Below are 16987 nucleotides of genomic sequence, written 5' to 3'. Positions count from 1 at the left end.
AGGCTTACAATACCAGGAAACATCCCTGAAGATACCTGGCCAGTAGAAGTGTTTCAAAATGCGTGCCACAGTCTTCCTCACTCCAAGGTGTCCTGCCAAACTGGAATCATGAGCCACTCTAATGATATCCTGCCTACAAACACGAGGGATGACAACTTGATATACAACCTCCCATTCACAGTCGGCTGATGCTGCTGGGGGTCTCCACTTCCTCATAAGTACTCCTGACTTTACATAATAACAAGTAGAAGCACCGGCTGACTCTTCCTCACTGCAAGCAGAGTTAGCTAGACCTTTCAACTCAGGGTCAGCAACCTGCAACTCAACCAACTCTTGACGAGACAAATTATCAACACTACGGGGTACTGCCTCATCTGGTGAGTGGTCCAAATTAGCAAGAAAAGTGTCAGCTAGGATAACATCATCATCATCATTATCCTCTAAGTCACCTGTAACTTTAGACTTAGCCCTAGTGACAGCACATGCAGAGACCACATCAGGGACATCACAATCCTGGGCCACAGCCACTGGCACACTAGACAACTGAGGAGCTGGATACTCTTGACTTCCACCAATATCATTTCCAAGTAAGAAAGTTACACCTGACATTTGGAGTGTCTCAACCAACCCAACCATAACGGAACCATTAATAAAACCAGACTCTAAATTCACTCTGCACAGAGGGACAGAGAAGTAATTATTCCCTACACCTTGTAAGATTACAGTTTCATCAGAGGAATTAACATTAGAGCCTAGAACACTGGTCAGCATAAGGGATTGGCAAGCACCTGTATCACGATATATTTTAACTGATTTCCTGTCATTACTGTCCAGAGGACTGACAAAACCATCAGACAGGAAATTAGCACATGAACTCTTGAGAGTGTCACCCACGTTACTGCTCAAAAGAGGAGCTCCATCATGAGAATTTAATTTACCCCTCAAAGCAGGTTCAGTTAACTTAGTTAAAGAATTCTGGGAACTCCCAAGGGTGGACACTAAACCAATTGACTGAATATTTAAAGACTCCTTTTTGTTCACATCACGCTGTCTCCTGAAACATTTCTCCGTAGTATGACCAAGCTTACTACAATAAGTACATTTACTTTTCTGAAATCTAGAGGTGAAGCTGGTATTTACTTCCTGAGAAACATCATCTTTATTCTCATTCCTGTTACCTGTACTCTGAGTAGAGGCAACGTACTTACTCTCAGCTTTCCTTTTTTCTCTAGAATATCTCTTGTGAGTGAGAACATTTTCATCAGCTAAAACTGCAGCATCAGACAAATTATCTATTCTTTTCTCATCAAGATATAGGCTTACATCTTTATTAATACACCTTTTGAAGTCCTCCAGCAAAATCATCTGCTTAAATTTGTCAAAATCAGAATCCACATTCTTAGAATTTAACCACTGCTCTAACAGATCTTCTTTGATTTTTGCATACTCAGCATGGGATTGCTTATCTTGCTTATAAGTTGTCCTAAATTTTACTCTATAGGCTTCAGGAACAAGTTCATAGGCCTTAAGAATCAAGTTCTTAACTGCATCATAATTATCAGATTGATCCTGAGGCAAAGATGCATAAGTTACTTGAGCTTTACCGGTGAGAACAGTTTGAAGGAGTACTGGCCAATACTTTTTGGGCCAATTAAAACCTGTAGCTACCCTCTCAAACAACTGAAAATACTTTGTTAAATCAGATTCATTAAAAGGAGGGACAAGTTTAACATTTTTAGCCACATCAAAATCATCAGAGCTAGATGATCCAGTTCCACCTTGTTTCATGCGATACTCATGATCTGCCTGAATCCTTGCAATTTCAAATTGTGCGTGTGCCTGTACCTGTGCCTCCTGAATACGAGCATTTGCCTGAAATTCAGCCTCCTGAATACGAGCCTGAGACTCCGCCTCCTTAGCATTTGCCTGAAATTCAGCCTCCTTAGCACGAGCCTCCTGCAGAGCTAGCTATTTCAATCTGCGTTTGCTCATTTGGAGGAGTTACATTAAACAAGCTTTTATTAATCATGCCAACAATTTGATCTTTAGAATGATGAGAGTGAACTGCAATTCCCAATTGTTGAGTAACAAGCTTAAGTTCATTCTTTGTTCTGTTTTCTACATCACACACAGTTTGCACATTGGACAAAAAATCTTTGGCTTCATCAAGCGTAGTAATAGTAGACATCATGAATAAATGACAGTCACAAAATATCAAGCAATATCCTTATGATAATATCCTGAATATCCTGATAAGAGGTCGCCAAATTTATGTTACGGAACAGAGAAAGATAATGTACACTTTAAGTGAGAATACTAAAAATCACTACTGTCCCGTAAAGTTCCAGGTTCAAACAAAAGAGTTAGGTAAAATTACAAGTTAAAGTTTAATGCTCAAACTAACAACAAAACATTCAGGACTCATAAGGATAATGTAATGGCAAAAAACAGGTTAAATAAATAGTTAACTGCAATAGCCTCTATTAACACGAAATTAGCAAGAGTAAATTTATCTAAGTCAGCCCTGATAAAATGAAAATACCAGATAATACTCAGTGAATGCAAGATATATTATTACAGATACAAAATATTATTAATAAGGGCTGACACCCAAAACACATGAATCACAAAAACCTTACTAGGCGTAAAAATTAACACCTTACACTACACAGTACAAGAAAAAATGCAATAACAGTTATACTCAAATTGCACAGCTGCTAGATGGTTGGAGACTTCCTGAGCACTCACAATAATAACAACTGTACAGGGGAGGACAGAGATGTGAGCAAAATGAGGAGTAGATCTAAGTGGCAATTAATGCAGAGACTGAGCTCATTATATAGGGGCCGGCAGAGCTTGATACAACTTGTAAGAAGGACGCGCAAATGAAGCCAGAGGGGACAAAGAGTTGACACTCCTGCTCTGAACAACAGAAAGAACGACTTATTCTACTATAAGGGAGGAGGGGGGGAGTGAGGTAGAACACGCTCGTGATCAAACATGCAGCATACTTTACGTTAGAATTACACAAAGGATTATGAAATCATAGGCTATGTAACAATATATATATATATATATATATATATATATATATATATATATAGATAGATAGACAGATAGATAGATAGATATAGATGTGTATATATATATATATATATATATATATATATATATATATATATATATATATATATATATGGGGTGGTATAAACAAATCGCCTCCATGTCACCCTATCCCCCTCCATTTAATTGCCTTGCTCCCAGCTCACATACCCCTATCTCATGTACCTCTCCACTTCATCCCTCCATCTCATCCTTGACCTTCCCCCTCCCTCTCCCCCTTTCCACCTCACTCACATACACTCTCCTCGTCTGTCTTTCACTCTCCATCTTCTCCACATGGTCAAATCACCTCCGTGTGTTTCTTCTAACTTTTCCAATCTCATCCACATCCACACCACATCGCTCCTTCACTTCCTAATTTGTCAGTCTGTTTCTCTGTGTGACTCCACATGGTCCTCTCAAGTAACTCATTTTCACTGCTCTCACTCCTGGCTTCTGTCCCTCCAACAGTGTCCAAGCTTCACTTCCATTCGTTAGAGTTGGTATCACAATACTGTCATGTAGTAGGTTTTTCACTTCCATGTTCACTTCTCTGTTTCTTATCACTGTTTTCAAGGAACCAGCACTTTTCTTCCTTGTTGTACCCTTTCAAGCACTTCACCTTATAAACTTCCTTCATTACTCATCACACTACCCAAGTACTTAAATGCACTCACATTTTCCATTTCTTCCTGATCCGACCTCACTGTACATTCACTGACTTCACTTCTCTCAAAAACCATAACTTTACTCTTCCCTACAGTCACCTGTTGACTCCGTTTCTTACACACTCTGCCAGACTCATCCACCAAGCCTTGCTGGTCCCCTTCGTCTTCACTTAACAACACAGTATCATCTGCAGACAACAGTACAGGGAGTTTCCAAACACTGCCCTCTCTCACTAGGGCCCCTCCAACATCCACTGCCCTACCTTGAATCTCTTTTATACCCCATCCATATACAGACTGAACAACCATGGAGACATGACACACCCTTGCTTCAATCCAACCTTCAGACAGAAAAATTCACTCAGTTAAGTATCGACACGCACTCCAGCATTAGCACCCTCATTCTTACTTTTCACGGCCTTCAACAACTTCCCATTATTTTACTCCACATATTCTTAATACTTTCCACAATCCTTGTCTATCCACCCTGTCATTTGCTTTCTCCAAATCCACGAAGGCCGCATACAACTTCTTTCCCTTCTCTAGAAACTTTTTCACTAAAGATCTAAGAATGAATATCTGATCTACACAACCGCTTCCCTTTCTAAAAACCTCCCTGTTCTTCTCCAACTAATTCATCTATTATTTCCCTTACTCTGTCATTAAGTATCCTACCATATACTTTTCCTATTACCCTAAGAAGACAAATGCCCGTATGATTACCACACACTTCTTTTTCCCCTTTTCCTTTGTACAGGGGAATAATTATATCTGACTTCCAATCCTCCTGGACTCTACCTTCCTCGCAGGCCAATCTTCACATCTTCCGCAGCTATTCTACTACTGTCTCACCCCCCCAGGCTTCAGCATTTCACCACACACTCCATCAACTCCTGGGGCTTTCCCCATATTAACTTTCTTCATTGCTTCCACAACTTTTGTCCTATTGATTTCTTCGTCTCTTTTCACATCCCTCCTTCTCCCAGCCATTCCCCAGCACTCATACTTGCATTACTTTCATTGTTTTTGTTCAACAATTCCTTAAAGTGTTCTCTCCAACTGCTCACTTTTTTTTCCTCTCTCCACTAGTATTCTACTATTCTCTCTCCACTAGTATTCTACTATTTTTATCTTTCACGCTCCAGCTTACATCTTTGGTACCCTGTCTAACTCTCCTTACCTCTTTCCAAAACATTTTCTTAAGTTCCCTCCACTTTACACTCAAGTTCCTTCCAAATTCCTCACCCACTCACTTCTTAGTCCCTCTTACTAATCTTTTCACCTCTCTCCTCCTCCTCTCGAAATTATAACTCTTTCTTCCGTCTCTCAACTTCTTCCACGCCCCTGTTTTTCATCCACTCACTGTATGCTTTCTTCTTTTGTGCCACAGCCTCTCTCACCTCTTCATTCCACCATGCTGTTCCCTGCACCCCCTTTTGTCTTCTCTTCATCCCACACACCACCACACATGCTGCACAGATTTCTTCTGTGAATATCTTGCACACACCTTCTACGTCCCCCATTTGCTCGAATCCATATTTACCCAATCGCTCTTCCACTTCCCTCTTATATTCGGCCTTTTTTCCATCCTTTTGTAACCTTTTCACCCTCCTTGTATGGACTACTTCCTCCTGTCCTTCCCTTCTTCTATTTCTGCATATTATTTGGACTTTGATTCTCGTGGTGGTCAGAAAGTCCACTCGTCCAACCTCTATATACTCTTGCATCCATGACACACCTTCTAGTCCTTTCATCCACACACACATAATCAGTCATTGCTATCCTTTCATTAAGTTCACTACCCACCTATCTCTTCACTCGCCACGTATGGGTCATTTTGTGCCTGAAGAGGGTATTGACTATCACCAACCCCCTCCCGGCACAAATGGCCACTACAGCACTGCCATTGTCATCTATCTCTGGAGTCACACCTCACTCACCAGCTACGAGTTGTCCTTTAAGTTGCTTTGGAGATTTAGTAACACCTCCTCGTCGGCGATTTATTCAGTATGTTAAAGATGCAAACAGCGTCGGCATTAAGAGAATATAAGTATCACTCAAGGTCATCTTAACCCGTCACCTCCCGAGGTTTTCCGCACCTCCGACATCCCCCAGTCCCGAGGTATTTTCGATTTTTTTTTTTTTGGCTAAAACCTTCGCTTTTGGTGAGAAACATCGAAAATTCATAGAGAAATCGCTCACCTGAGGTTTAAAGTGCCCAATCCAGGTAGGAGTTCCTCCTTACCTGATAGGGTTTTCTAACATGCTGGCACTAAAGAAAACGAGTTCTATGGGAGGGTAACTATTTTATCCACTCATAAACGGTATTTATTTATTTACTTGGTACGAATGTATATGTAGTATGACAGTATATTGGTTTTCAAGCAGTAATAAAGGCATTATAAGCATTGTTTCACTCACTAACTAATCACCATACCTGACCTATTTTTGCCACACTACCTGATCATTATTTCTGGCTGTTTCTTCTTCTAATGCTATGTAAACATTGTCCTCCACATTGTCATCGATTGGGGAATCACTCTGGCCCTGAATAACTTTACTAGCCAGGTCACTGGTAACAGGTCCTTTGCCAAGACAATGTCGTGAGGGGGGGAGGGGGGAGGTTATGCAGTGTAAGGCATTGTCCCTGCTTGGTATCTTGTACAGGAATAGAGGCAGGTGTCCCGTGTATACATACGAAATATCACGTGCGAAAATTGAAAATTGTGCAAATTAGCGACCTTGCAATTGCACGACGTACTGGTACGTCGCCGGGACTGGCAAATGCAAATCATTGCAACGTACCCATACGTCGTCGGGACGGGGCGGGTTAATATGCAAAACATATCTCAACTGGAGACATGCATCGAAGCCTCCCATGCCATCCGGGATGCAGCTCTAAGGCTCTGTCATTGAAAGCAGTTCCGTAGGGTTTAGAAAATAACCGACGTGTTCAATCACTGCATCTCGTGGTCTTAATAGGCCTTCTATCACCACCTCCGCCGTGATATATTTTGAATAGAGCACATTAACAATCACTTCTGTATTATGTATAGCATTTCATTATCAAGACCGTTTCCATAAATGGCAATAAATGATAATAATACAGAACCATATGCAGCAAACAACGATTTAGGGGAAGTGCATGAAGACGTTTTAAGCTAACCAGATTACCATTACAAGCCTCTACATGCTTTACCTTTTATTTACAAGGCCCTTTACTTCATAAAAATACGACCTGGGTAAAATACTGAGATGGAGAAAGAGCTTAACTGTGGCTGTGTTATGGACATTTTACCGGTATTTTTTTTTTTTTTTTTTTCATAGATGTGTTTTTGGAATGAAATATTTTCAGGTCCGACTGGTGTAAATATCTGAAAGCACAGTATTCTACACTCCTCAACTCCGCTTTCCCTACTTCTTTCTTTCTCCGCTTTTATATTTCCTTTCTCCTTTCTTTTTCTCTCCTTCTCCTCCTGCCCTTCCTTCCTTTTTTTTTTATTTACTCTCTCTCTCTCTCTCTCTCTCTTTTACCTGTCAAAAGAGATGGCCATAAGGGTGAAGACGCTGGCGGCAATGGTAGTGTTGGCCATGAAGTTGCTGATGGTGCAGTAGACGGCGCCGAAGGGCCAGTCACTGTGGGAAGAGAGAAATAATGTGAGATTGTGAGAGGAAAAGAAATGGTGAGATGTAAGGGAGAGAGTTACAGAAACATAATTAGGCTCTTTAATAATACTGTTCATGTGAGAAGTAGTGACCGAGTAGAAATAGATGTCAAGTTCGAACCCAGGTTGGGGCAAGGAAGAGTTTGATTATCTGAGCCTCGCAGAAACACAAGACCCGCCGAGAATACCTTCGGTAACACCAATACACTAGCCCAGAGTGAAAAAGTAAATAAATAAATAAATAAATTTTCCTTCAGCCCTAGCATGTATTCCATATGGACGTTGGGTATTAGTGCCGAAATGGTGACTTATCGCACATTAAAGATTTGATTGGCTTTAGTGAACGGACTGTTGCGGCTATGGCCAGAGTCGTACACATTAATTAGGAGAGAGAGAGAGAGAGAGAGAGAGAGAGAAAATGTCTGGGTGTAGGAAGCAGAAGGAAGTGAACACAAGGAAGGAATCAGCGTTCAAGTGCCTGCAGAGAATCAACCATTTGTAGGTGTGTCGCAGATGGACTTCTGGCCCCATGGGACGAGTAACTTACCCTATGATCGCTCTACCAGGTGCATAACACACACACACACACACACACACACACACACACACACACACACACACACACACACACACACACCACAGGGTCGTGCAGCAGCTACTAAATCATCAATACAATGAAGTATCATCTGTTTCTGCTAAGGAAAGGCTCCTAATACCTACTTTCCAGACCTATCGCTCCTTACCAATGTCTGTGACTCGCCTAGTAGCCGTTTTTGTGACATCAGCAAAGATCTCTCGACGATGACAAAGGCCAACATCTACTGCTAGATCATTTTTTTTTTTTTTGCCCCAGTGAGCACAGCCACACCGCGCTTGAAGTTTGACCTTGACTAGCGATTTATAGCTTTGATCAGTCTGCATCAATTCACTAAGATTCTTCCCAGACTCACGGGCATTACGTGTCCCATTTGTGAACTAAACTGGGCCTGTTTTTCATGGTACATAAATACATGCAATTTTACATACACATATACTTACTTAGGTTGATACGTAGGTGCATAGAAATGACTCTATCGCAAAAAGCATTCCTTAGGTATCGCTATGAAAAATCTGTAACCTCCAATCAGTTCCGATATCTTGGATCCATTGGTAAGGAATATTCCCACCAAATGATGGACAATCAGAGGGAACCAGGAAGCATACCGTGGAGTAAATTGAACTGCTCCTCATATTACTCCGGCCAATTACCTGGGCTTTATATCTGAAAGCAGCAGTTTAAAACGAATTTTTCTCCTTCTGTCCCTTCTATACTTTTTCCAGTTTTTCTAATTCATATATTCTGTTATGTTTTCATTCTACACACGTTTTACTATATGAGTATATTGCTGTTACATACATTTCATCTACGTATATTTTAATACAGTCTTTTTCCACTGTTTTTCCATATACCATTTACCCCTCTCTATATCCTACTGTATATTTTCCTCTATATGCAGTCTTGCTTCGCCATGCTATTTTTCAGTACGTATGCAATAAGATTATATTATTTTCCTCCTGGGCTTTATAGTTCATGATTTAACGTCATCAGTCCTACTACATAAGTTTTATTTTATTGTTCTTACCTTCGGAGATTTTCTTCATTTTAGTGGATATTTGTTATAGTGGAAGGGTTACTGAAGATTCTGTACAGAGTGATTTATACATTATGCATCAACGTTCTCTCGAGTCGCGGGGATGGCTCAGTCTGCATGTATTGGGAGAGCAAATATTTTAATAGGTCTGTGAAATTCCTGGTCAACTATATAATAAATGATCACACAAAAGCAGACAATGACAGACATATGGCGGGCTATGAGAAGTAAAAGATCAAGGAGGGTGAACACTGTAGCGTTCCTGAAACACAAGAACTGCGATGCTTAATTTATGCATCGTTTGTACAGCTTACCCAATTCGAAAAAGACTCACTAAACTAAATAAAATGGTCAGAAGGTAGGAAATATTAAATTCTGTAAAAGATACGTCGTAGGAATGGAATACTCAAGTCCTTTACTCCCAAAGGGTATATTTCATTTCATTCTTGTTATCTCCGGACAAATTCATTCACAATAGCGGGAAATGTAGTGAGTGGAAGTGAATGGGGCGATTACAGGGAACATCCTACCTCACTCTGCTGACAAGTTTCGCTGAAAAAAAATAAATAAATAAAACAGTCACTCCCATCTCTTTCATCATAACCTCACATGGCCTCTCTCTCTCTCTCTTTCTCTCTCTCTCTCTCTCTCTCTCTCTCTCTCTCATTATCTTTTAGCAATATATGAATTACCTTGCTTCTTGGAGAAAATCTTACCTCTTCTCACTTCAAAACATATCTTCCTCGTCCATTTTTGTTAGTAGGTTTATGCTCTTCCATATGTGAGGACTCCCGTTAATCCTTTCATTGGCTCTGTTTAGTTAGTAAAGATTCGCCTCCCCGTTGTGGGAAGGGCACGGGCAGAAGAAAGCCCGTCAGGGTAGATTCTCTTGCCTAGAGCAGGCTACAGTCTAACGCGGAGGCAGGTAGGCGATGACCACACCCAAAAGCACTGCAGCAGGAGCTTTGTCCAGTGACACTGCAGTCTCAAAGTTGTCCACCCTTCTGACAGGTCTTTCACCCAGTCTGGATCGGTGTTGGGCGGTTGCAGGACAGTCCAGAACATAATGAAGCAATGGTTGGTTACTTTGTTCATGGCAGTGAGGGCATGGTTCAGGTTCCCTGCCAGCCATCTGGCTGTAACAGGGAAACCCTAATAGCAAGCAGCGAATACGCACTGTAATGCAATTGGGTGTGCCTGGGGTAATTGATACTGGTGTACAAGACGTTGCCATCGTGTACCATTGTGCTGAACGTGAGCCCTCCCAAACGTGTGACTTATGCTCATCAAGTGACAGGTGGCCAATGATGGTGGCCACCTTCCGCATGACGGGAGAGAGACTGAGTTACAAGGGAAATGTGACCTCTGGAAGAGAAAAGGAGTGGCGAGCAGAAGCATCAGCACGTTCATTCCCAGTAATGCCAACGTGCCCAGGTAGCCTATGAAGAAAGATCTCCCCACTCTGCCTATTGATGGAATCAGCCACGGCCATGATGGTGGTAAGCAGATGCACATTGTCAGAGATGCAGTGCACCATGAGGTCATGGAGGGATAAGAGGGAGTCAGTATGTATCACGACACGCAAAAAGAGGTGTTGTTCAGCATGTCCAAGTGCACCAAATATTTCTACTAACTCAGTCTGGTAGGCTGAAGCTCTAGAGGATACACGCCAAGCCTCAACATGATCGCCACAGACCACCACAGCACCTGCACTCCCATCAGCATCAATTGACCCTATGGTATAGTACCGGTAAATGGCAGAATCTTGAGTGTGGAGAGCTGCCACGTGACGGAGACTGTCTGGGTGTAGTACAGAAGGAAATGAAGACCTGGGTATTCCCGACAAAGGCAAAACATGCCTGAAAACAAGTGGTAGCCAAGGATGGGCAGGGGATTACCCAGGGCAGGGCAAGGAAGGGTCACTTATAATAGCATCAGTTGCAACAAGCTGCCGAGTGACACCAGCAGCTGCAAGAATCCAGTCTCCCCCAGGGTTTGGATTTGGGGACCGACCCAGAGTACGCTAAAGTAGTGTAGTCACATGAAAGTGGGGCTGGTGCCGGCAAAGTTGGACAACGGCAGCTGTTGTACATGCCCATATCCAAAAAGCTGCTCTCAGCTCGGAGGTTGACAAGGCGAGCCCTGGGAGGTGCACTGAGCATGACATGCAGAGCAGTGTTCTGGATGACCTCAAGAGAACTGCTAAGCTTCTCGGTGATGCCAGTTAAGCAAATTGCACTATAATCTACTATCGAGAGGATGGCCTACTCGTAGAATGTTCTGAGAACCCGGTATGAGGCCCCCACAGTGAGGCTACAGAGGGCTCTGAGGGCAGAAATGCAGGTAACAGCACGTTCCCATAAGTAGCGGACATGGTGGCTAAAAGTCAACTGGCTGTCAAACCAGACACCCAGGTATTGGTGATGGTGAACCAGACAGAGGTGATGACCCCCAAAATGAACGGGACAGTCAGGTAGACATAGACCAAATGGCAGACATTTGGATTATTCAAAATTGACCTTGAGCCCAAGGTCACAGCACTTGTAATATAGGCATGAGAGTGTAGTCAGTGCCTGGGCATAACAATCCCATTGTGAGAAGACCAGTGCTAAGTCATCTGCATAACAAAATAGTGCAACACCATGGCCATAGTTGGTGGTAACCTGCCACGTGCTGGCAGATTTTAGACCCTCATGGAGCTGTGATGCTGGCCAATTTTTGGCCTTTTCTTTTTTTGCTATATTGGTCGGAAATGATGAGAAAACATGGAGAACAACTATAAAAGTATTCACAGAAGCCATTTAGGTTGATTTTGAGGTCGATTCTCTCTGAGCAGGCGGCTGAAAACTTCAAAGTAATGCCCATAGACTTCACTGCCCGCTGCTGCCACAGAGCGAGAGGAGGCAGAAGCTCTGCATTTTCTTAGTCGGTAACTATGCTATTCGAGCCAAGGACACTCTTGTTGGGTATATAGATGAAATAGGAAGGCCTAGAGAGGTGCAGGAATATCCCAACCGATTTTTTGGTGCCTAATGTGAATTTTCGAATTTTGCCAAATATATGAAATTGCCGACATATGTGTATGTCGCTGGCACTGTCCACGCATATAGGGGCTGATGTACTTACATGTGTGTCACCGGCAGGGGTCGGGTTAAGTAGGTCCTCGATGAACAAATTAAACAGAAGAGGGCTTGGCACAATGCCCTGTGGAGTGCTGTTCTTGTGCGGGTGAGAGTCGGAAATCTGGCCCTGAAAGCAAACACAAGCTGATCGGCCTAGAAAGAAATCCTTCACCCACGAGACGAGTTTGCTCACCGTCAGGACTCTAAAATATCTTATTACATAATAGTTAGCACTAGACATATATTGTCTAGAGCAGTGGTTCCCAAACTGGGGGCCATATATCAGAATGTAGGGGGCCATAACCTGAACCGAAGGAGTTTAGTGAGTAGGTAGTCAGTGGAGAGAACTTACACAGGTTCAGTACAGGTTTGTGCAATGCCTTGCTGCCAGACACATAAGTAATACGTCCTTTTCTTTTTCTTTTTTTTTTTTTTTGCCTGTGTAATTACCTTTTTTTTAATCTGATTCTGTGTTGTTGACATAAAATAAGGCATAGAGATATATTAAGGGAGTAGATAATTTAACTCAATCTAATTCTAAGGCTTCCTAAACTATGTTATACTTCTTCACTGCATGATCCACAGGCAAGCTCTTGCTTAAAAAATGCTGCCCTCAGAATTACAGGACACTCTGAATACCATTATAAAGACTGTTAACTTTGTAAAAGGTAATGCTCTTAACACACGCCTTTTCAAGAAACTCTGCCAAGATATGGATGCAGCTCATGAAACCCTCCTATTTCATACAGCAGTTCGCTGGCTATCAAAAGGAAATGTTGTTCAGCGTGTATTTGAGCTCAGAGAAGAGATCAGTCTCTTTCTCAGAATACAGAACAAGCAAGATTTGCTGTCAGCATGGTCTGCAGATAGCTTCGAAATACGGCTAGCCTACCTTGTTGACATATTTAAACAGTTGAACACACTGAACCTGGAACTCCAAGGGAAAGGAAGCTCGATAATCGATTTTGTTGACAAAATCAAAGCTTTCATTCGTAAGATGGAGAATTGGAGAAGCAAAGTTGGAGTGGGAAACTTGGCAATGTTGGAGACAGTGTCAGAAACTGCAGAGGAGTCTGATGCTGCTACGCAGAACTTGATTACCCAACATCTTGAGGCCTTGGAAGGGGAATTTAAAAGATACTTCGCAGATATCCAAAGCCTAACTTCTCAGCTAGTAAGGTTCCCCTTCACTGCTCCAGTGACATGCATACCTGATGACAATGATGATGCCCAAACTGAGCTGTTGACACTTCAGGAGGATTCAGGAGCCAGGATGAAGTTTGAAACTGTATCTCTCACAGTATTTTGGTCATCAATGGCAGCTTCATACCCAAACTTATGTGACTTGGCTTTTCGCCACCTCCTACCATTTTCATCAACTTATTCATGTGAGGCTGCATTCTCTCAACTACTCCACATTAAAACGAAACATCGCAACAGACTTGAAGTGAAGCATGACCTACGGTGTGCTTTAAGTGAAACAAAACCAAGAATCAAGAAGCTTGTTGATAATCTGCAACAACACCCTTCACACTGAGTGGAATGGGGATTCAAATGAAGGAAAAATGAACCTGACATGAATGTTCAGAAGCAAATGGTCTGGGAGGAGGTGGGTGTTTCGCAATTGAAGGCCATGGTTGTGGCAGATAATTATGACTCACTATGACAGCATATCATTTCAGAATTATAAAGTTATCAGATTTGTAAGATTCAAAGATCAGAGCAAATTGCGTGGGATTAATACACTTTTTCAATCCAGTGAATTTTTTTTTTTATTGCTGAATCAGCTTTTCGCAATAATGCAGTTTTTAATTACTCTAAGTATGGATTTTTTTAATGTGCATTTTATTATTCCTTTAGTACCATTTCAATAATTATATAAGATTCAGCTAAGACAAAATACACATTTCTTTATTAATACTTAACAAAAGAGAAAATAACAAATGGAATCAATAAAATTACAGGATTTGCTAGAGTGATTTTTATATGGACATGAGTGTAGGACTGTAGTGTAGACAGTCACTGTAGTCATGGGTTATGGTTGGGGAAGGGGGGCCATGGACAAGGATCATGTATGAAAAGTGGGTAACGACCAGAAAAAGTTTGGGAACCACTGGTCTAGAGGTAAGTTCAATATCAATCCTAGGGTCCAAAGGAAATGACATTAACATCTCTCTGGAATGTCTCCCATAGCACAATAGCCCACAAGCATTGCCTCGTGACCACACACACACACACACACACACACACACACACACACACACACACACACACACACACACACACACACACACACACACACACACACACACAGGCTTCTAGAACATTTCGATGACAGTGTAGCCCACGTGATGGAAGGTCTTATATACAGAAAGAAAAAGGAGGAGAAGTCAGAAGAAATTAGGAGACTGGAGCGGAGAGAGAGGCGAGAAGGGGGGTCTAGTAAGAGAGGCTGCGAGACGTCAGCTAGCACAAACGCTGTTGTGTAATACACGCAGTGTTGATCTTGAGCTTTCCGTCTTGAAGACAATAAAACTACAATCAAACTCCAATATTTATCTTTATCTTCTCCTGTCATCGACTACAAGTGAGATGAGGTTATATCCTCACATATCTACTCACTATTACCTAAAGCTCGGCTACGACTACCATATAATCTATTACAAGACTGATATGTTATTTTGTTGGTGCAAATGTACGAACCACGTCTACAGTTCTACAAGCCCAAAAACCTTCAAATCAACAATTCAACGAACCAACGATTCTACGAGTCAAGATTATCAAGACTGATAAGAAACAAGCTACAGTCAAAGCAAGATATTACGATTCTACAAGCAATCTTCAGGCGGGTTTGATGTAACCAAGATCAACTACAAGTTCGCACCATACAGAAAGAAACTACAAGTAAACGCTGTACAAGAAACCACAAGTATTTCAACATGTCTACAACTCTACGATCAAGCAACCACAAGCGAGTATACAGTAAAAAGAACGAGAAACAAGTGAAAAAAAAACAAGCAAACGAAAAGCGAGAGAAGACTAACTACGCACAACCACAACAACAACAACCACCTGACCTCTCCCTAACCTACCCTGCACCTCCACCAACATCACCACGCTGACACAGGAGTGAAGAGATCTATACGATAGCAGCAAATACGAGAGCCTTCACTCACCACTCACCATTACTCGTCGTTTCTCAACATTACTCATCGTTACTCAGTTACTCACCATGGCTACCAGTGTGGGAAGTTGACGCTCTGTGCCAGCGTTTTACTGAGGACACCAGGATCCCGAAGTGACCCAAAGCGACATCATTCTCCCGTTTTCGTGAGTGAATATATGTTTTACTCATTTTTTCCCAGCGCTTAAACTCCCTACGTGTCAACAAGTGGGTTGGTGGAGGGTTAGTCCCCCTCCCCATAAAACAAATAACTCAAGAGTCAAATGGCCACCCCTTACGGGATTATGGCGTCTGGCAATAGATAGACAGATAGATTAAACTTCATAACAAACACCACTTCATCTATATAATACGTTTGGTACACACATCTTCTTCACTAATTTGTATTAGGTCGATGACTCATTACCATTACAACCAGTAAATAATATATATATATATATATATATATATATATATATATATATATATATATATATCTATATCTATCTATATATATATATCTATATCTATCTATCTCTCTATCTATCTATATATATATATATATATATATATATATATATATATATATATATATATATATATATATATATATGTTTTATATCTTCCATTTATTAATATTCATTTTAGTTACCTATACAGTTAACACATATTATAAGATACGTGTTTCATGACAACATTTCCAAGCACAATGAGTTTGAATATTACTGCTTAGTGATATGACGAGAATATTTTCATCACAACCGAATTTACTGCCGAATGAAACAGCATCTGCAGTACCTAATGCCGATTCCCAATTAGTAGAAGAAAAAGAAAACTTAAACACACATATTTCTCCACGAACTACAGATAAGGAAACAAATACTTCACGAGTCTATGATGATGATGATGATACTTCGATACCATGCACTGAAATAGATAGTGACGATTTTAGCTCTGTCTTACACACCTATGAAAATATTTTCACTTGGGCACACAGGTCAGGAAATAACTACCCCATATCATAACGACAAGGGACTCCAAGTGAATCTAACGAAACAAACAAATACCATGGCTAACGGAGGTAATTCCACATCCCCTTCCCATGTCTAAGTTTATCATGAGGACAAAAATATCCCAGAATTCTCAGGCACGAAAAGGATTGCACTGACGTCGTGTCTTTCATCAGTCAGTGAGAGCAACTGTTTATTATGAGACATAACAGATGAAAATGAGAAAATATCAATTTTTGTCCTCATGGATTAACCAGGAAATATGTCTTGCCAGTGACCTCCTCCGATCTGATAAACTCTCACGAGCTCAGACATATGAGGATTACAAAACAGAATTGCCGAAGAAATTTTCTGGAGGCATAAATTTCCTACCAGGTATATTTCCAGAATTACGTAAGATTGTGGATCTCATGAGAGAAAATACAACAAATCATGTATTACGTGAAAAAACAGCAGATGTATCAACAATTAAGAGAACACTTTTAGCTACCTTAGAGGACTCAAATTGGGTAACAAAAGATGGGAAGATGTCACCATTGCATGTTGTAGACATCCTTGGTTATGTAGCTGCCCTGTGTAAATTACCTGAAAGGGTCCTTAAGATTGCTAAAACGATTCCATACACC

At 41.3% G+C, this 16987-nt stretch overlaps 2 protein-coding genes across 2 annotated transcripts in view; one reads left to right on the top strand and one right to left on the bottom strand.

Moving 5' to 3' along the window:
• LOC145398675 (tachykinin-like peptides receptor 86C) overlaps positions 1-16987 on the bottom strand; it is a 364809-nt gene that overhangs the window by 97315 nt on the left and 250507 nt on the right. Inside the window, exon 3 of the mRNA XM_080271480.1 lies at positions 7305-7406. Coding sequence (XP_080127606.1) covers positions 7305-7406 — 102 coding nt within the window. The remainder of the gene's footprint in view (positions 1-7304; positions 7407-16987) is intronic.
• LOC145398648 (zinc finger BED domain-containing protein 5-like) lies at positions 12901-13725 on the top strand. The gene is made up of 2 exons (XM_080271454.1): positions 12901-13476; positions 13582-13725. The coding sequence occupies exons 1-2, from the start codon at positions 12901-12903 to the stop codon at positions 13723-13725; spliced, it is 720 nt and encodes a 239-aa protein (XP_080127580.1).

This window comes from Coenobita brevimanus, chromosome 46 (assembly GCF_032717465.1).
Source record: "Coenobita brevimanus isolate Jiangsu-jjx chromosome 46, ASM3271746v2, whole genome shotgun sequence".
NCBI lineage: Eukaryota > Metazoa > Arthropoda > Malacostraca > Decapoda > Coenobitidae > Coenobita > Coenobita brevimanus.
The sequence above is the reverse complement of the archived record's forward strand: the minus strand, read 5'-3'. Positions and strand labels throughout refer to the sequence as shown.

Excerpts from the sequence above, each read along its gene's own strand:
- LOC145398648 (XM_080271454.1), top strand. The coding sequence starts at position 12,901 with ATGGATGCAGCTCATGAAACCCTCCTATTTCATACAGCAGTTCGCTGG. Across the intron at positions 13,477-13,581 it reads CCAGGATGAAGTTTGAAACT|GCTGCATTCTCTCAACTACT; the intron begins GTATCTCTCACA and ends TATTCATGTGAG.